This window comes from Ambystoma mexicanum, chromosome 5q, assembly GCF_040938575.1.
Source record: "Ambystoma mexicanum isolate Mex_15411 chromosome 5q, UKY_AmexF1_1, whole genome shotgun sequence".
NCBI classification, from domain to species: Eukaryota; Metazoa; Chordata; class Amphibia; order Caudata; family Ambystomatidae; genus Ambystoma; species Ambystoma mexicanum.
The window spans coordinates 353,292,994-353,314,911 of record NC_090933.1 but is presented as its reverse complement, the minus strand read 5'-3'; the positions used below and the strand labels follow the sequence as shown (position 1 = coordinate 353,314,911).

At 44.7% G+C, this 21,918-nt stretch overlaps 1 protein-coding gene across 3 annotated transcripts in view; it reads left to right on the top strand.

The window, feature by feature from the left end:
• PRELID3A (PRELI domain containing 3A) overlaps nt 1–21,918 on the top strand; it is a 274,440-nt gene that overhangs the window by 142,424 nt on the left and 110,098 nt on the right. For all 3 annotated transcript variants that reach the window (XM_069620839.1, XM_069620838.1, XM_069620837.1), the window contains exon 3: nt 6,168–6,257. In XM_069620839.1, coding sequence (XP_069476940.1) covers nt 6,168–6,257 — 90 coding nt within the window. The remainder of the gene's footprint in view (nt 1–6,167; nt 6,258–21,918) is intronic.

Genomic DNA, 21,918 nt, shown 5'->3' with positions numbered 1-21,918 from the left:
AGGTTGAGTAGATGGGAAGTGTATCAGTGGACATGATTGGCACCAGGTGAATTTTACAGAGTAGCTGTAAGGCACAATCCCTAATTTTCCCATTAGAAAACTAACATCTGACCAAGGTAGGGAAAGTTAGGAAGTCTCTGAGGAAGAAAGAAAGCCTTCTTTTAGAGGTTCATCACAAGTTCAAGGCATATATCACACCGTAGGGGTCGTCAAGCTCTCGCACCAACCAGGAACTGCAGATATCTGGGATAGGGAGGAGGTTTGTGGGGAGGTGAGAGAGAGAGAGAGAGAGAGGGATGGCTCTAGGCCCCTCAACATTTAATTAAAATCCTTGGACCGTCCTTGAGACTCAGAAGGGTTTCAGTGTTATCTGTGACAACACATTCTCAATAATTTGCAGGCTTCTCATGGTGTTTTTTTGTCCAAGGTAAGGCCAAATAAAACAAAAAATAGCAACAGAAATGGCCTTCTTGGTAACGGACTAGTAGGAGTCTAGCCGCACGCAAATAACAAAGGATAACCCACTGTAAAAGAAGCCTTTCTGGCAGTGCACATGTCTAGCCGTCATAGAAATATATGGAACCCAAGCACCCTCACTTTTCCCTATGCTACGGAGGTCCCTTCTCTGGTCACAGACTCTCCATCTTGGGCAAAGTAGTATTTGATTTGGGGGTTGGAGGACGGCCTAGAGTGTGTCTACATAACTCAATGAAGGCGATATCAAAGTTAAACTGTGAAAGCTATCGGGAGAAAACACAAAAATGTGTGAGTAAATTCATAATCTAGATGGCTTCCCTAAACTAAGGTTAATCTTAACGCACACAAGTCACAAAGTCTATCCGTATTCTATGAAATCATATCAAGGTTCCCAGGCATCTGCTCTGGGAGGTGTTCGTGTAAACTCAGTCACATGGATTGAGACTGCAAACTACTTTCATGATGTCCCCTGTCTTTGAGTGTCTTGGTTTCAGACCTATGGTATTTGTGGTTTGGGTGGTGATGATGTGTGGTCGATGGTGTCCTTATTCCAGAAGGATGAGTCAACAGCTTCCTGCCAGTGTCTACATCCTGAAGGTCGAGGTGACAATCTCCTGCAGGGGGCTTTCTGTCCCGAAGGATGGGGCGATGGCCTTATGCAGCTGTTTAGGCAAGTCAGTCCACCCCTTACCTCTGGGGGATCACAGCTGATCAGGTGTTGGTCTACTCCATAGTGCGTTTATTTGTAGAAAGCGGTTTACAAGTGTACACTTTGTTCATGCACCTTTTGTCAAAATCAACCAATTAGATATACATTTATGTGTTTATGTAAATATGTATGTGGGGTTAGGGGTGCAGGGCTAAGAGTATGGGCAACAGGGAAGAAATGGGGTACCACACCATTTTAAAAAAAATGGTCGAAATCATATTGACCAAAAGTGCACAAACCAAATGCACATGTTTAAAAAGGTGTCTATGAATAAACATAGAGCCGGTTTACTCCCAATCCGTAGGTGCTTGCAGTCTTCTGCGTGACCCTCAGCTTGCAGCCTTCAACTCTGTCTCTCTCTCTCTCTCTCTCTCTCACACACTTTCTTTCTCTCTCTCTCCCTCTCACATCCACTTTCTCTCTCTCTCTCTCACTCGCTCTCTCTTTATCACTCTATCTTACTCTCTCTATCTCTCCTTCTCTCACAAGCCTTCTTTAGTTGCTGGTTGTCATGCTGTTGCACCAGTGTCTGGGTGATCTTGTATGGTGGAACTGGGCACTCCTAGTTGGATGGGATGCTCCCCTGGCCTTCAGTCCCTTGATGGTTGTTCATTTGTCTTGGCGTGTACGCCTTGTAGTATCTTACTTCACTGGGGTATTTGTAGAACAGAAAGACTGAGCATACTTGATTTGGGGTGGACGCTTCCCTGGCCTTCAATCATTTCAGTGTTGCCTACTTTGCAGTGGGGTATTCATCCCGCATGTCCCTCGCAATAGGATGGCTGTCCCTTTTGGAGTGGGATGGCCTTCCTCAGTACCTCATCATTTACAGGATTATGAGTGCAGTGAGGGTTGACTAACCATATGAAGAATTTGGTGGACGCTCCCCAGGCTCTCACCACTTGGAGGGCGGACAAACCTTGATTGGGGCGGATAGTCCTGTGGCGCTGTTCTCCTGGAAGCTTGCCCACCTTGATTGAGATAGACTCTTCCCTAGTCCTCTCTGGAGGCAGCTCTGTATCATGAATTGAGTAGGTGCCACAAATAATCCTTAAATGATACTATCATTCAGAGATGCTTAGACAGTTCAGGGGTATCAATGGTGGTGCTTAGATGGTTGGAAATGTTGTGTGTTAGTTGAGGGGTGGCGTGCCTCACTGGCTGCCCCCTCACACAGCACTGTTTTTTTTTTTTATTGAGCATTTGTTAGGCACTTATACAACCGAATAGTGTTTCAAAGCGCCACAAGGCTAAATGGGAGGGGAACAGGGGAAAAATAATAATTGCAAAAATAGTCAAATACAGTCATGAGCCTACTAGGCCTTGTGGCATTTGGATATGCAAGTGCAGTGAGGAGAAGTGCAGGACATAGAGATGGAGAGAGGTGCAGAGGAGTGGCAAGTGCTGGTGGAGGGCTCGGGAAGGAAGTGTTTGGGGGAGCCAATGGGGAGAACCTCAGGCTAAGGTGTAGTGCAGGCGACTCCCAATGGTGGGATGCAGAGCTGCCAGGCAGGGGCCCGGAAGGGCAGTGCAGTGGGTGCTGGTATTGCTTGGGAAGAAAGGCCTGGAATCCTGTGAGATTCATGAGGATCAGGCCACCAGTCACAGCAGCAGTGGGGTGATTAGCAGGGAAGGCAAAGAGGGAAGTAGGTAGAGAACAGCAGAGTCTTTCACAGTTTCTGGAACTTGAGGAAGTCTGCTCAAGTCTAAGAGGGGCAGGGAGGCTGTTCCAAAGGGAGGCGCCAGCCGAGGAGAGAGACCTGCCCCCCCACTCTCTCGTTGGAGAAGCGTTTGACAGTGAAGGAGTTGGAGTTAGAGGAGCATAGGGCTCTAGCATGGGAGTATTTAGAGAGGGCAAATTGGAGATAGTGTGCTCCTAAGCCCCAGAGGGCCTTGTGCATGATGAAGAGGGTCTTGAATTTGATCCTTGCAGCCACTGCGAGCCAGTGGAAAGATTTTAGGGCTGGAGAGATATGATCCCTAGGCTTGAGGCCAAGGATAAGTCTTGCAACCCTATTCTGGATTCGCTGGAGGGGTCGTAGGGAGCAGTAGTCCAACCTGTAGAGGACCAGAGCTCTGGAGACATTAAGCTTCTGGGGGAATGGGAGGAAAGGAAGAATGCCTTTGAGGAGGTGAAGCTGGAAGTAGGACTTCTTAGTAAGATCCATGATGTGAGGGATGAAGGAGAGAGCCGAGTCGAAGATGACCCTGAGGTTTTTGGCCTCACAGGATGGTGGGATTAGGGAGGCCCAAAGAGGGTGGCCAGAGGATAGGAGGAAAATAGGACATCTGTATCCCAATCAGAAGGATCTCCCTCTTACTGGCATTAAGGGAGAGATCAGCGGCAACGTGCTCGACTTGGAAACAAAATGACACGGAGCAACACAGGTTCGATCCCTGGGTCCGCGCATAGTAACCTCTGGGTATTAAGCGCATTATAAATAACCTATCATATGTGGTATCATATCATTGGCTGCATACCATGCCTGAATGGTGGACGAACAGTCAGGGATCAGAGTGGACGAAGAGGAGGTAGTAGAGGGAAGTTTGACGGAAAGCTGTGTGTCAACGGCATAACACTGGAAATGAGGAGAGAATGAGGAAATCAGGTGAGTAAGAGGGGCAAGATAGATATTGAAGAGCCAATGGCGATAGGATATAGGATGTTTGAAGCCACAGGTAGAGAGGGAGGTGGTGGAAGAGAAAGGGCCCGATTCCAACTGAGAAGGGTGCTTAGCAAGAAAAGAGGTCAACCAATCCAGTGCCAGGTCAGTGATGCCGAGGGTGTTAGAGTTGTTTTATGAGGATGGAATGGTTGACCGTATCAAAATCAGAGGAGAGATCAAGGAGAATGAGAACAGCAGGGGAGTTGGAGCCAAGATTTGCAAGCATGGGTTCACAGGTGTTCAGGAGAGCAGCTTCAATTCCCCCGGATGCCCGGAATTCAGATTGATGGTCATGAAGGCAACCAACACAATTAGTGTGTAGGGTCAGTTGGGGAAGGACCAACTTCTCTAAGAGTTTACCCAGGAAGGGGGTAGTGGAGATAGAGTGATAGCCGGGAAGGATCAGTCAACAGGTGGCTTTTTTTAAGAGAGTATGCACCAGTGAGGGCTTGAGGGATAGAGGGAAAGAACCATTGGCGAAGGAGTGGTTACATAAGTCAGGACAAAAGAGGAGATGTTGTCCTTAATGGTTCTGGGGGAGCAGGGAAGCACCTGTTTGGAGGAAACCATCATGGAGCGGGCCACTTTAGAGACCTCATCCAGTGCTATGGGTAGGAGGTAGGAGAATGACGGGGAGGGCAAGGGGGCAGGGGCAGAAGTGGAGGAGAGTGAGGAGTGGTTGCACAGATACATTCTTTTCATTCTCCATTCTTTCTGCCTGTCTCCAAGAAGTATGTAATCTCTCCAAACTTGACACCCACACCAAGTGATTTCTCCTCCCTCCTTTTATACTGTGGTTGAGTTCCAGAATTAGTCAGGTTGGGTCCTTTTCCCTGCCTGGGTTGGTGTGTCTGATTGGTCATTTCTAAGCAGTTTCATCTTCTCCCCAATTCTATCTGTTCCACCCCTCAGGTGTTGTCTCTTTCTCCATTCAAGATCTATCGGCTGTGCATCATCTGGGAGTCAGACTGTTCCAAGATGGTGGCCACCTGGCTCGATGCTGGCTCATCAGTGATTCTGTGGATACCCTCAAGGTTTGGGGCAAACTACATCAGCGGTTTGTGACTACTGTAGTTACTCTATTTGTCCTTCCTGGCGCGTCAGCAAGTGTCTGTAGACCACAGTTCCTGTGAGGACTCAGTTTGGACTTTGACTTAATTTTCAGGTCTGCAAATAATTGTTGCGTTCCATGCACTTCAATACTTTGAATTTAGGAGGGTTAACTTATGCAAACACATCTTCCTCCAGCCTGTGGTTGGGGTGACCCTCCCCTTGCTCTTGGGGTTATCTTCTGTGTGTTCCATGGGTTCAGACCTGGCTTAGTTTGACCATTCATCCATTGATCATGTTTTGCCCTCAGGTGCGCTGACATTCTCTTCAGGAAACGACTGGATAGCTCTGGGGATTCCATCATGTATCACCCAAAGTGGTCAAATCACAAACTGGGTGGCACCCCCAACCCTAGATCTCCTCCATTTTTCCCTATGGAGTTTCCGTCATGTACCACCAACGGTGGTCAAATCTTAAACCGGGTGGCACTCCAAACTCTAGATCTCCTCCATCGTCTCCTATGGAGTTTCTGTCATGTACCACCCACAGTCGTCAAATCACAAACCGGGTGGCACCCCAAACCCTAGATCTCCTCCATCTTCCCATACAGAGTTTACACAAGTGACTTTGTCACACTACATATGCATGATAGTACCACACTCAAGAAAAATTGATATCCAGATCCTTGACCTGTTCTTTTGTGAGGAAGATCAAAAAGAAAAGATATCCTTTATAAAAGTGAATTTTCAAACAGATATCTACATGGAGTTTCAACCAATAAGCTGCACTGATTTTGTCCTAAACATGTATAACTTGTCTAACTCACTGCATGCAGGTAAGGAAAGGGCTAAAGGAATGGCATTTCTTTAATTTTTATAACCTTACAAGTCAGAATATGTAATGTTTGATATTTATAATACATATTTTAGCAATTTTAGCAGTTACCTTACCATAAAGCAACAAGATATATGGCTTATGGATGCTGCACAAATAACTTGACATAACGTGCATGTGTGTGGTCAAGGAAACTGTCCCTTTCCTGTTGATTTCTTCCATATTTTTTCTCCAGAATTACATGTTTGGTTTAGTGGCAAGAGCTCAGTGTTGATGCATGTGTGCTTTATAAATACTGCTACCTACGTACAAATGAGAGTTTGAAGCTAAGCTCTAGTACTTTATTTTGTTGTTGTTGTTTGAATTAAATTATTTTATGTTCATGTGTTTTCTGTTGGATTAACATTGCAGCATCTTGTTTCGTCTCCTAGATTCTTGGAACGCACAGGACTTTGACATACATAAAAGAACATTCTGTTGTGGATCCAGTGGAAAAGAAAATGGAACTTTGCTCCAGTAATGTGAGTGAAAAGTTACAGGTTACAAATAGACTGCAAGAATCATATTTGAGAGTACTGTTTCAGTTTGTACCTTCCAACATAGGAAATGAAAGGTGGGTAGAAGAGAAGAAGATTCAGTGTAAGGTCATAGGGCCATGTTGAGGTCACTAGCAAAACTTGGCTTAAGTGAGGTTGGGGAGGATTTTTGGAGCATGTGTACTTTAAGTGCCCATTTTAAACTTGATTGCTTTTTCCACCCTTCTTTAAGGATTTAGGTAGGCCATTCCAGTATTTGTCTACATTCTCCCGGGAGGTCCTTCCACCATGGTCAAGTCCTTTTAAAGTTTGGATGGAGTCACTCGGTTTTCATGAACTAATCTGAGAGTTCTATTGGTTTGGTATGGAGTGAGGCTGGCCGTTATATACTGAGGTCCCTAGTTATTCACACTGCATTTAGTTAGGTGCAGAATGTTGAAATGGATCCAAGCTTTAGTAGATGGCTATTTCAGCACCTGTGGATCTGATGTTATTGAGTCATAAGCCAATAGCATTCATACCGCTCAGATCTTCACTCTTTGTAGCTGATGGATCAGGCCTTGTGATTGAAATAGATCCCAGTTTTTGGGAATTGAGACACAGGTTGTTATTTGACATCCATTCCTTGTTATTTGACATCCTTTACTTGACTACTTGAAGGCAGTTTGTGATATTTAACCTAAAATTGTTTGTTTTGGAGATGTTCAATACTAACAGTGTACCTTCTGCATAGAGCTGTAACACGGGCATATATTTTTTACTGAGAAGCTAATGATTGCATGTTGATTTCAGAAAGCCAGGGAAATAAAGTTAAACATCGGGGCATCCTTTTCTGAGGGCCTGTTGGTGTTTACTTAAAATCTCCCATCTTCATTCATGTGGTTTGGTGGCTCAGGAAGGATTCCAGCCAGGTTAACACTGTGCAGTGTATGAACATTTTGGTGTGGACCCTGCTTAACAGAATTGTTTTGTCCATAGTTTCATTGGCTGCTGGCTAATCAAGGAGGATTCTATTTATTTATTTATTTATTTGCATTTATAAAGCACACAGGTGGCCCGGGGTCATCGTGGCGCTGTTACAGAAGGCTTCACTTATGATACGTTCATGGCATAGTTAGACCAAATTGCACAAATACATTAAGGTGTACAGTTGTAGACAGAGGCATGAAATGTACAGTTACTTAAGATGCAGTTTAAAACAGCGTATCAATACATGTGGATCTAGCAGAACAGTTTTGTTTTCAGCAGTTTGCGGAAGGTGGGGTAGGATTTTTCGTTTCTTAATGAGGTGGGCAGGGCATTCCAATTCTTAGGGGCGTCTATCTGGTTGGGAAGATGTGACCTGGTTGGTCTTGTTGAGGAGCGGAGGGTGATTCTGTCTGACAGGTAAGGTGGAGCATCAAGGGAGATGCACCTGTGCCTAATGGCCAGTGTTTTAAAGAGAATGCGTTCTTTGACTGGTAGCCAGTGGGCGTCTTTCCTAGCTTGGGAGATGTGTTCCTCCTTAGGAATGCTAAGGGATGCTCTAAGCACACTATTTTGTGTGACTTGAAATTTATGGAGGTTTTTAGCCGAGGTGCCCAGAAAGAATGCATTGCAGTAATCCAATTTGGTACAGACTGTGGCCCTGGCGATGGATAAGCAGTTTTTGGTGGAAATGAACGGCTTGACCGCATTGATAACCTTAATGGTGAGTGTGGCGGAGGAGGCTAAGGCATTGACTTGGCGGGACATGGAGAGGGAGGAGTCGAGGTAAACTACTAGCATTTTTACCACTGTTGAGACTGTGATGGTAGAGTTGTCAATGGTGAAGGTTTTGTATTGTAGTGGGAGTTTGTTGAGAGTCTCGCTGGTGCCTACTATGAGGATCTCTGTTTTATCCCTGTTTAAGCAGAGACTGTTTGCGGCCATCCAAGTCTCGATGGCAGAGTAGATTTTGGTTAGTGCTGTGGCGTCTTGTTCCTATATGCCAGATAGAGGGAGAAGCACCTGGGTATTGTCAGCGTAGTTAGCATACGTTATCTTGCGATGGTCCAGGTCGTTGAAAAGCAGAAGGGTGAAGATGTTGTACAGTGTGGGGGCAGTGCAGGATCCCTGGGGGACTCCGCAATAGATGGTGGTCGGGGAGGCGCAAGCAGTGTCTGAGAAGACTTTCATGAGTCTTCCGTTCAGGAAGGAGGCTACCCATGCGATGGCTTCTGGCGAGAATTGGGCCTCTTTTTTTAGGTGCAACCCTAGAATATCATGGTTAACTAGGTCAAAGGCAGCAGACAGATCTAATACGAGGAGAAGTGCCGGTTTGCCTGTATCCATAATGTCACCCAATTGGATTTTGAGATCGAGTAGCGCGGACTCAGTGCCATGTCCTGGGCGGAAGCCAGACTGTCTTTTACATAGGATATGTTTTTTTTCAAGATATTGTTGAATTTGCGTGTAGGCTATTTTGTCCAGTATCTTGAGCAAGAAAGAGACGGTGGTGATTGGCCTATAGTTATTTGCGATTTCAGGGTCCAGGGTGCTTTTTTTTAGCAGTGGGCGTACCCATGCTTCTTTTAAGCTATCAGGTACAATGTTAGAGTTCAAAGAGGCATTGATGAAGGACTTGAGAAACGGGGCAAGTGTTTCAGCACAGTCTTTGATTAGTTTTGCTGAGCAGGCGTCTCCTTTGCAATTAAAGGGCCTGATTTTGTTCACTAGCTTGATTACTTCGAGGTAAGTGACTTTCCTGAATTTGAATGGTGTTGGGTGGTTACTATCCTGGCAGCATAGTATTTCATCTATCATAATCTGCTCTCTTAATTATTTCCCCAGATGCTGCCTATTACCTCATTCCCGAATGGCATGCAGCGCTTTCCCCCACTACGTGCACCCCTTGCTTGTCGCTTCCCTCTTCTCCCTGGCTAAGCTATTCCTGTCTATATTCTCCTATTACTGTGCACAACACTCACACATACCCCACATGCCGCATCAGGCCTATCAGTTACCACATCAACGTCGATTGAGTGGTGGCAAAGCTCAACTCGTTAGCTTCACTACCCCCCTTACATATCAGTGGGTAACCCATTTTCTTTTTTGGGTGGGTTTGAATGCTCTCTTCGTTTGAGGGTCAGTATTTCAAATGAGCGAGTAATTTTCAGGTCAACTCCTCCAAAAGTATTTCAGAATTAGACCCAGTGTCCATGGTGGGTTCCTTGGAATAACGGTCTCATGGAAGTTGATATTATTTACTATTTTTGTGATTCTTATGAATTCTGAAACAGAGATACTGTTTGTTTTCTCCTTTTTCATTGTGTTGGAAGTCCAATTGCAAAGAGGTAGTTGACCACAGTATTGTGATATGTTTTGCTTCTGTTGATTGATTGATTGAGATATTTGTAAATGCGCACACAACAAACCAAATAGAATCCTGGCGCAGTTGGAATATAAAATCGGAACCAAAGTATGATCGCCAATCACATGATGGTAGCAGTCCATAGGTCAACCAGAGACCTTATCTAAAGAGGTACTTTTTAAATCCAGCTTGGAATGTTAGGAGCAAGTTTGTTTTCCTTAAATTCAGAGGGAAGCTGTTCCACAATCTGGGCCCAAAGACCGAAAATGTACAATCTCCTCTAGAAACACATTTTGTCTTAGGGATAATAAGGAGATGTTTGTCTTCCGACCTTATGGCCCGAGTGGGTTGGTATGGTTTCAGCTCATCCCTCAGATAACTTGGTGCCAGGCCATTCATACATTTAAACACCAAGCAGCCAACCTTGAACTTTATGCGATCCTCCACTGCTAACCAGTGGAGAAAGCAGTGAAGATCAGAGGTTGGAGTGTGTTTTGGTACTCCAAACACTAATCTAACTGCTGCATTTTGTGCCCTTTGTAAACGCTGAATCTGTTTCGCAGGGGCTTCATCAAGGAGGCTGTTGCAATTATCCAGTTTCGAGTTAACTTGGGCTCTAACCACCATAGCACGGTCAGTCTCAGGCACATAGGGGAGTGCTTGTCGTAACAGCCGGATGTTATAAAATGCTGACTGAACTTTTGCTGAGACTTGACCATCGCAGCCCAAATCACTCTGCCATATGTATCCCATATTTTTTTACTTTAGAAGCATGCTTCAGTCTTGAACCCAAAAAAAGAGGTGGGGGCGGGCTGCTATTCCCCTCCAGTAGATGTTTTGGTCCGAAGAGAATGATCTTTGTTTTACTTGGATTAAGCTGCAGCCAATCTAATGCCATCCATACCCCTATTTCTTCAAGAAATCTACCCACCTTAGTGAGTGAATCATCTACATCATCAAGTCGAATGTAGAGCTGTGTGTAGTCTGCATATGATTGAAAACAGATGTTATGCTTTTCTAGTATGTCTATCAGTGGGCGAAGGTAAATATTGAATACAAAGGGGTAAAGCGCAGAACCCTGTGGGACTCCACAACATTGTGAGAGAACTTCTGACAGGGACCCCCCCCAACTGTACACATTGTCTGCACCCCGCCAAGAAGGATGCAAACCAATCCAAGGCTCTTTCAGTGACGTTACCTTTGTTTTTTAAGCGATCCAGCAACATGCTGTGGTCCACCGTATGAAACGCTGCAGATAGATTGAGCATTACAAGCAGGGATAATTTACCATCATCCCCTGCTTGCAACAGCTCGTTCCATACCACCATCAATCCTGTTTCAGTCCCAAATTTGGGCAGAAATCCTGATTGAAGCAGATGTAGTAGGCCCTCTTACTCAACATAGTCCTGGAACTGTGTAGTGGCCAATTTTTCTAGACTTTTTCCCGGCCAGGGAAGGCCTGCAATGGCACGATAGTTCTGAAAATCATCAGGGTCAAGATTTGACTTCTTCCGCATAGGGGAAATGACCGACAGTTACAAATCAACTGGGACAATCCCATGGGTAAAGGACGCATTTATGAACTTGGTCATAAATGGGGTTAGATCTGATGAAACATGCTTTGCCGTGTATGCGGGTAAGGGGAAGAGTAAATTATTAGTAGGTTTTAAGGCCAACAGAAGAGTAGAGCTATTCTCTTCTGATAGCGGTTTGAAGATAAAAGGCGAGATCCCCCTTCCCTTGACATGATATCCCTGTCAATAGCGTTCAGGGGGACTATAACACTGTGTTCCCTTTGAAGCTTGATGCTTTTCTGAATAGTCTAGATCTTGTCAATAAAAAAGACATTCAAGGCATTTGCATGTTCCGTTGGCAATTCCTTCACTGATATTGTCTTACTTGGATTTACAAAATGTGCTATTACTCTAAATAATTCTTGAGAATGATTGGCTGCTGTTGTGATGTTTCCTGCTAGGAAATCAGATTTTGCCTTAAAGATGGCTTTTTTATAATTTGTCAAAGCTACTTTTACCATTGTCGCATGTTCAGGTAACTTTGAAGAATACCATCTTCTCTCAAGTTGTTTATATGTTGTTTTTAGCTCGAAAAGCTGTCTACTATACCAAGACTTAGAGACTCTCCCGGGAATGTTTGTTCTAAGGGGGGCATACTTAGTACATATATTATTCATTATTAGAGCCCCCTGTGAGAAGAGACTTTCACATCCTAGAGAAAAATCACAAAGACCCAGTACCTCTCTTACCTCATTACCGGGTATATTGTATAACTCCTTTTTCTTACGTATTAACTCTATACCATTAGATGTGGGGGCATGATTTATATGTTTAGTTGCCTTAGGAACAAAAAGTCTAAGATCGTGATCTGTCTACAACATGGGTACTGTGTCAGTCATAGACATTCCCTTCCCTCTAGCAAGGCCTACATCCAGGCAATGCCCTGATTTATGTGAGGCTGATTGTGTTATTGCTGATAAATCATGATGATTTAATATTTCCCATAGTTTAGAATATGGCTTAGAATGAGCCTCCAGTCAGATATTCAGGTCGCCCAGGTCGAGTAACTCCTTGTATTTACTACCTTTGTTTGTAAGGTAGTCATTGAGTGCCTCTAAGAATGCTGTAGCCAAGATCGGAGGTCTATATGCCAGCAATAACTTAACAGAGTTCCTTGAAGACATAGTGAAGGTCATCATTCCAATTTGAGCAGAGTTATCCCACTGAATAGGTATGAAATGTGCAATTTCTAAGTGGGATTGGTAAATAACTGCAATTCCTCCTCCAATCTTTGACTGGCGGTTGATATTTTGCTTAGAATAACCATTGGGAATTAATTGATGTAGCAAGCATACAAGGTATCTCTAAACAAAGTTTCAGTCAAAAATAAGATATCCAATTTATAGGTCTCAATTAAAATATTTACCTCAGTTGCATGACCCACTGCCGATCTAGTATTCAGCAGTGCAGTATTAACTATGATATATACAGGGGGATGTTCTTCTGGTGACCTATCTTTCCTTCTCTTTGACTGTTAAGTCAATGTTAATGCAAAAAACTGTATCTTTGGAATGGTCAGGTAGGCCTTGATTCCAGCATTGAGTGGAATGCAGGCCGCAGCGGTAGGCTACCAATGATTACTACCAACCGTATGGGGCAACACGCTGGTGCACCTTCAGATGGTGAGGAAGCAGTGGTTTACACAGCATAGGGACAGGGCTATCCTTCAGTTGGATATTGAAGACTGTCTCCATCTCTAGCTGATCACACAGCAGGTGGCAGGGTCGGGGGAGCTATGGGTGGGAATTGAGATGGGGATTTTTGGGAAGACCCGGAAAGGAAATGGGGGTCAAACGGGTAAGGGATTGGAAGGTGACGAGGTAGAGGAAAAATGGGTCCGAAGTTTAAAGAATTGTTAGGCGGTGTTGGGGGGGATCAACGGGATGGAGGAGTACAGAAGAGATTCAGAGGCAGGGTAGGCCATCAGAGGATCAGGGGCAGGTGATTGGGGAAGAAGAGCGATTGGACAATGAGAAAGGATATTGGAGGAGAGGGATTTATGAGAAATGGGGTGTTTGAAGCATTCACTGGGTCAGAAGCAGGAGAGCCCAACCACATGGAGTAAGGAAAGGGCTAGTGCAGCGAAGGGATGCTTGGCTAAGTGAATCACCCCTTTTCCTCTTCACCGGACTAGCCCTAGTTGGTCAAGTGGTAACATGCCATCCAATCTGCTTCACTCCTAGGCTCAGATGAAAGCTACCAGAGCAGCCGAAGGGGTGGTCTCTGTTAGGTAGCAGAGAAAATCACAGGGCCACTATCTTAGAAGATGCTGATGATGTTGGCAGTCACTGTAGGCAAGTTGGTAAGCAGGCTCCATCAGAGGTAGGCAGGGAGTATGAGGGTCTAAGAAGTCTTGAGATACATTTCATAAGTGAGCAGGCAGGGCTTTTAAACAAAGGCCCCAACACTTTGGTGGCCTCTGACTGGTCACACAGTCTCCTGTTAACCAATATGCATGGCTTCTGGGCTCAGATGAAAGATAACAGCTGAAGGGGTGGGTCTAGGGATATGCCCACCAACAAGCTCAAACCAAAAGGCACCATTACGGATTCTTTAGCAGGGCGTGGAAAGACACAGGTCTCCACTGAGCCACAGAATGACATGGAGCCAATGGATAAAGAGACAGCCCTAGAACAGCGGGAAGATAAGGTGCTGGTGGCGTTAGCTGCACTTCGAACCTCACTAGAACACAAGGTGGATGAAGTTAAAATAGACATCCAGCTCTTGCGACAAGATGTGAGGTCCCTAGCAGAGCGAGTCACACATGTGGAGGAACAGCTGCAGCAGACTGTGGATGACTGTGGATGTAGCCACCGACTTGATGACCAGATTGAAGACCTTGGAAACTAGGAACCGCTTTCTAGAACAAAGAGCCGAAGAATCGAAAGGTCGCTCCTGCCGGAATAATGTTTGGGTCCTGGGCATTCCCAAAGGGGAGGAGGGCAGAAACTCTACGACGTACATTGAAGTTGAGAGGGCACCCGGGTCCCTCCAAAAGAAACCCCCCGCCAAGGTCACATCCCGCCCGATCATAGACAAGATCTTGAATTTCCGTGACTGAGAGGTACTGTTCCAGTTTTCCAGAGATGGTGGATTGATTGAACGCGGAGGTTCGAGGGTTGCCATATATCCAGATTATACTCCCCAGGTACAACAACAGCAGAAACGATTCATTTATGTCAAGGCCGCAGGATGGGCATCATATATATGCTTACGTACCCAGCGAGGCTTAAAGTGATTTATGAAGGCAAGACAAGGTTCTTCGATAGCCCAGAGGCAGTGAGAATGTGGTTGGAACATAATAACTTGGACACAGATGAAGACCCAGTATTACAGGAGATGGAGTCCGTAAGAAAGTAGGACACGATGCTTGACGCTGCTGGTGTCTTTTGCTAGCACAGACTGCCTGGGCACTGGCGGGAGACGCCAGTGATTGCCCCACCCCCTCCTTTTGGACTTCTGAACTATGATTCCGTTGCTAGAATAGCTTCTGCACCGGGGCTGGTGATCCAGCCCAACTGAGTTCTGAAGGATCCCACCCCAATCCGAATGGATAGACGACAGGCAGTCCCTGTCATAACCCTTGGCTGGTGCCAGTTCACTCTAACTGGCACTGGCAGGCCCGAGCAGACCGTGTTCGCTGGGCACAGTTGGTTGAAGCGGTGGGTCTACTGAGGCTGTGGTGCGCATCACTGGGATCCCATTTTGGGAAGGCTTGAAGTGCTGGTGATCAACATTGGCCAGTTGGCAAAATGTAGGATCATTTATTCAATAGGCTCCCACCATGGTAGAGAGGGAGTCTTATGGTCTAAGAATCCCCAGTATTCAGCAAGCGTGCGGGCAGAGCTTTTAAACAAATGATACAAACCCTAAGGTGGCAGTCACACAGTCCCCCGCCAACAAGTCAACACTGCTCCTGGGCTCAGAAGAAGGACATCAGGCTTACCGACGAGGCGGGCTCCCGCGACTGTGGTGAGCATCACAGAGCAGCCACATTGGGAGAGGTGGGCGATGCTGGCAATCAGTGTAGTCCGGCTGCTGAGACAAAGGGTCAGTAGTGATTTTTGCTTCAGCAGGCTCCCTCAGTACTAGGCAAGGAGTTTGCTTGTCTAAAACATCAGATGTCTTAGGAGGCTCAGTAAAGCTCTTGGAATTGCTTTCCTGGATCGAGCCAATAGACAATGGGCCTCATTACAAGTCTGGCATTGGAGAAAAAGTGATGTAATGGAATTACCATAATTTTTCCTGTACGGCTGAATTATAAATTTGGAGGTAAATTGGAGGGTTTACCTCCAGCAGCAAGCCGGTAAATCTGCCGGCTGTACATCCACCAAAAATCCCCATGGAGACATATTAAATAGGGAAATCACCACTTGTAATCCTCTGGTAAACTCACAGCACCAAATAGCGGTAACAGTAATCAAGGTTGGCAGTAATTCCTTCAGATTTACAGCCAAATTACCGCCAAAATCGTAATGTGCCCCAATGTGTAGTAAGTGCTGCTTTTCTTACTTAAAATATTTTAGTTTACAATAGAATACAACTTTATTACAAAAGTGTTTTTTAATATATTCAGGAATGGGGTGAGACCCAAAAAGAAGCAGGATAGGAAATAGCAAATATTATATTTAAATGTTTTATAAGTGCTTCCCTGTGCTGTCCTGCTTGTGCTTCATTGATATTAGAACACGTATAGCAATACATGTTTGCCATAAAGAACTTTACAATTAAAATGCATGCCATGCATATGAGAATGGGCTTAGGCACTGTACCCTTCCTTGATTGGTTCTCTATTTTATTTAGTAGCTCAAATATTTATTAAAGCAGTGATCAATTTAATTTGTATGACCTCAATAATGAAGAATGAGAGTTGCCCATCAGCTCGGCATTATGCATACTGTATGATGGTTACAGTAAAAAAAAAAGGTATTTTGAATATCATCATTTTTTTAAATGCCACCTATCTGTAGGCCTCATTGTGTGTTCGGCGATGCAGTAAAAAAATGGCAGTAATTCTGTTACCTACACTTTTTGGCAGTTGCTGAATTATTGCCACTTTGACGGCACCACTTTACAACAAGGCTGGTGGTAAATCCTGTGCCTCAAGGCCAAAAATCATCCGATTTATTGTGGCAGAATTACCGCTTGTGGTAACTCCACCATGCATTGTCCAGCACTACATTTGCCAGACCAAGTGGTGGTAATGGCAAACGGGTTTGGTGGTTTGGTGGTAAGGAGCCCTATGAGTTGTAATTGCATGGGAAATTTACCACATGGTGTAAAAAAGTATTGCACAACCATACCTCTCACTTTTCTTCCATGCACTACACTTGACCACCTACTTAATATTATCAGTGATATCCCTGCATCAAAGCCTGTTAGTACTATGCTCGGGGCATGCCCCACAACTATAGGACAAGCATAGTATCCCTGCCCATTTTACTAACATAGCATGGCCTAAGACCATGCCCTGTGGGTACTACACACCAGGGATCATCCACGGGTATGCTTTGAGCACTTTAACCATGCCAAAAGTACTGTCCTGTGACCATGGCTTATAAGTAGTGTGCACGAGGCAGGGCCTATGACCATGTCCTATGCTGACTACGCCGCCTCACTGGACCACTGGATAGAAAGCATTGAATGTGGCCTTGGCCCTTTGGCCAAACCGACTGCGTATTCCTGGCAGTGAGTGGCCTGAGGCTGCAGCCATGCACTGAGGGTGCTGATCACCATAAGCACAGTTCTGCTATTAATATTGCTAGAGGTAATGGTAGTACAACTTTCACCTGGCCTGTATCTTTACTCCCTATATACTAGCCATGCCCATAATAGCCACAATCACCACCACTTAAATCATATAGGATGTCATTGACGGAGTCTTAAGTGATGTCATCAATGTTCTTTGTAATGGCTTTCATGAGGTAATTTGCAAGGTTATGAGCAAGGTCGGAAGGAAGGCAGGTGATTTATGACTGTTTTGCTAACTGTGACCTGCAAATTTCTGTATTTTTGGGGTGTTGCATAGTAACCATAAAAATGTCAACTGATGTTTTTATGGGGAATTAGTATTTCTTTGTTATTTACAGAATAATATGAAAACTGAGTAGAGAAACGCTCCTTGCCCTTAAGCCAATGTCTTTGCCTAGCTTTGGTAATATTTATCCATAGATTCTAGCCATAGCGCCTTCTAGCAGAGCATGGCCTATGTTCATCAGGTTATGGCTATGCTGCAGATGCATTACTTCTCTCCACATTGACCACAGGGCATGGACTGCATCCAGGTCGCCTAGGGGCTGTTCCCAGGGAATTGGTGGAGGTCATGCCTCAGATCCCGTGCCACCGCCCATCTCCACAGAGCTGCGATTAATGAGAGAGAGAGAGAGAGAGAGAGAGAGAGAGAGAGAGAGAGAGAGACTCTGATGTTAATCAGGCCAGGCGAGCGGCACTTCCATAGTAGAAGGACGAAAAGAATACATTCGATACCGTGTCTTTGTTACAAAAAGACAATCTTTATTTTAGTTCATGAAAACAACACAGCTAAAAAGCTTTTTAGCAGATATAAGCCATAGAAAGTAAGGCTCTTCTCCCAAAATGTGAAAAACGTTGACGCATTTCGCGGTAAAACTCGCCGATTGTTCACAACCCAAAATCCATGTTGCACAAGTGTGTGTGTGTGTGTATATATATATATGTATATATATATATATATAGGGGGGTGAGAGACCAAAGAGGCTGGAGACAGAAACTCAGGAGGCGAGAGAGGAAAGCACCTAGGTGGTGGTAAAAGAGACCCAAGACACTGGGGAAAGAAGAAGAAGATTGTGAAGCTAATTCTGCATACAGAGTTGCTTAAGGAGACGATGGTGAGAGGAACTAAGGAGGAGGTTGTAAAACGAGCAAAGGGGGATGTGGTGAAAGGGGCCAAGAAGGAGAGAGTGAAGAAGTCAGCCCTTAATATAGAGGTACCGCAGGAGGGCATGCCTAATGAGAATAGTCATCAGAGAGACAGGGGTGGAGCTGAGAATGACCAGGGGTTTAGGAGAGGAGGAAAAGGAAAACAAGATCAGGGGAGAATAGAATAGCAGGAAGTAAAGACTGAGTGGAAGCGAAAGGGGAGACTGACAAGACAAGACTAGTGTAGGTTAAACCCTGAAAGAGTTAGCACTAGCAGGGATTGAGGCAACCCTTGATTTGGGAAAGGGGGAGCCTAGGATGGGTTGAGGAACAAGCATGTAGTGGAGAGATAAAAAGGTGCAGGTCAATCACAAGGGGAGAGAGGAAGAGGAGGAAGAGATAAGAGAAGGCGTCCCAGGTACAAGCTTATGGCACAATGTCGAGGAGGAGAGATAGACTGGGCTGAGACCCTGAGAGTGGGCGGAGGAAAGAGGCACAGCGAGAACCCTGTAAAGACCTTAGTATGACCTCTCGTCTTCCTATGGCTGTGTGCCTTGGTTTAGGGCCAACTCCAAGGTACCATTGTCTGCAGAACCAACCATCAGGTTCCAGTGCCGATATGAGACCTGAGAGAAGGTCTCCATGCCATACCATAGATGGACAGACAAGAACATCACCAGGAGGCTATAAGTTCCAGAGACTGAGACTTTGCTTGCAGTCTGAACCAGCAAGAGGAAACATGAGAAACTGCTTGGAACGCTTAATGTTCTATTTGGGATACTCAGAACGTACCCTCACATTTGTTGTGTTAGGTTAAGCCACTGGGACGGCTCACATTTGTTGTGTTAGGTTAAGCCACTGGAACATGAGCCTAGCATGCTTCCCAGAAACAAATGCACTAAACAGAGAAAGCTTTTATTGTGCACATAGTAGATAAGGATTAAAACATATATGCTGAAAAGGAAGCACTATGGTAACGTGTTCTATACATAAATTGGTAATGATCTCTTTCATAAAATATCCTAATAATTGTAACAACAGGGAAAGTAACCTGTCTGTACTCACTAACACTGTTTTGACGTTCACTCTACCAAGCAGCTCATGATCCAAGAACTCTTAATTTGACGGCAGGGGCCTATTACATCAGCACTGTAATATAAACGTCTCCACGTCGCCACATTTTTCTCATTTGCACGGCAGAGTGCAATAGTGCAGGTTCAAAGGCGGCATACAAGTGTGGATGCTGCCTTTCACCCTGCTTCTTTTCCACTCCTCCGTGCAAAGTAAGTAAACACTGCCTGGCATGCGCATGGCAAGCAGCGCTCATAATTACAATTTAACCCTGCCCAACTTGCTTGCGAGGATGGCAGGCAGCATGTACAATGGATCCCTATGGGGTCCGCCTGCTTTATACTTGTGCATATCCATAGGGATCTCCAGCATTTGCGCCTACATTAAAATCCATAGTGGTGCAAGTACTGGAGCATTTGATTGACGTTCTGTCCCTCCTCTCTGCCATTCAAATGATTGAAAATGATCCTTAAGGTGAATGAATGATCATAGAGCCCTGTTATTCTTAACGTATTGCACTGCCTCAGAATTCACCGTAATAAACCGTCATCATTATTTATGTGGAAAAATTGCATATGTGTTATGCCGGTAAAATCTGCAGCATTTTTCATGATTTGGTCAGTATCAAAAAACATTTTCTGCACGTTGCACGGAACATTACACATAAGGTTACCAATTTTCAATCGGTTGAATCTAGGATGTCCCCAGTCTTTGGGGTTTGTTACATCCCCGTGTGTTTTCTCCTCAGGTATTGTTTTCGGAGAGGGCATTTTTCTCAATCTGCAATACATTACATTCATTGAAAAATGTCACACATATTGATTTCACCTTTGGAACACAAGTTGCATTTTTTGTAACCCCTTGTCTCCTAAATCGTTGCCCCTAAACCTCACTCCCAATCTTTCACCCGTAATCCTTCACTAAGCTCTGCACCTACATCCCTTCACCACTACCCCCTTACCCTTCACTTCTAACCAAACCTAAGCCTTTGTCGCAAGCTCAATTAGCCTTAGCCCTTTACTCTGACTCTTCCACCTTCCCCGGCCTTTTAAACTTCAACACTTCACCCCTAACCTGCTATATGTAAAATGCACCCAATGAAAATAATTCTGGATGGAAAAGGTCACTTAATGAAAAGCACCTCATTATTATGCTAATGGAGGAAAATGCACTGACATTATTTTGTGCTGCGCCAATTTACATAGCTAGACCGATTTTCATATAATGTACAGACGGTTCCAACGTTTCCCTATGTTTTTATCCCCACCCGTTTTAACCGCTTAACAAATGTGTCTAACAAGTGTTGAAGGCCCTTGTGTGCACAGTCAAATAATAAGAAATTGTCGCCATAAACCAGCCAGACAATTTTATGGTAGCCAAGTTTCGGTGAAGCAAAGACAGCCGGAGCAAGGTAGTCTCCAACGTCGGATACATAGAGATTAAAAAGGCACAGAGCCAGAAAGCAGCCTTGTCTAACTCCTTTAAATGTCGGGAGCTTGTGTGATAACGTCCCAGTATTGTCAAGCCTTGCATGGATGTTAGAGTTATGGTGTAAACCAATGATCAGGCGTAAGAGGCCAGCCGGTATCCCCCATCACTTCAATTTAGCACATAATACTCCTCGGTTGACTATAAATACCATGCCATGTTCTGTACACATTGCGATATAAAGCCATTAAGACAAGTACTAAGATACTTCCTAAAGCCAATTTGCCATTTTTTGCAGTATTCCCTTCTCCTTCACCCAACTTTCTAGATGAGACAGCAAAAGAGATGCAAAAACTTGGCTGTCAGCATCTGGAATTGCGAGGGCCCTGTCGTTTTTTGGGTCTGCCCTGGAGCCCTTCTTAAAAATCGGTACTATAAGCACAGTTCTCCAAGATAGAGGATACCTTTCAGAGGTGGCCACCGGTTTTAAAAGAGATCAAAATGGTAGAGTAACAAGCTGTATTACTCTTAAAAAAACACATTTGACATTTGATTTGGACCGGCAGCCCGTGAATTACTAATTTTACATATAACTTCGACATTATCCCCCATCAATAATACATTTCTAGTTGTCACTTAATTCAGACAGGTCAGAGTTTCCAACCAGTTCAAAAGAGTTTGGTGCGGCATACATCGCCTCGAAATACTCTACCGAGTCGTTTTCAGAAACTGCGTTTAATTGAATGTAAGATTGAGGTGCACCCACTTCATTAATAATTTTCCAAAAGGTAGATGAATTCTTACTACGTAAAGTAAAGAACATCTGTTCTGCATCTCCCGCCCCATATATATATATTTTTTTTTAAATCAGTATCATCTCACATGCTCCCAAGGGTTCTGGGTTATATTGCCACAGTACAGTACAGTGCTGCTGGCGGTATTCACGCTCCTTTTGCTTTTTTTTAACAGGCGCGTTTCTCTGTATCATCATAATCTCTCCTCCACTTTTGCCCTTTGCTCACAGACCACCTGTAAAGCTAAAAATACAATAGCATTTGTACCAGCAGCCTTCCATTGCCAGCAAAGAGACCTAAAACCTCTCCTAGGTTATCCCCTCATTTACACATTGCTGTACCCCAAATTATGTTGAAAATGAGGTATTATCATCAGCCTCCAAAGTCTACCTAGACCCATATTTACTTAATTTCACTCACTTGACAACCTTCCTGGAGTGTGTCTTTTCTTACTCCAACTACTAGCAATATGTAGCTCTGCATCTCCTCCAGTAAATGATGCATCGACACAACCGCCCCACCCTCGGCAGTAGAAATCCCTCACCACAGAA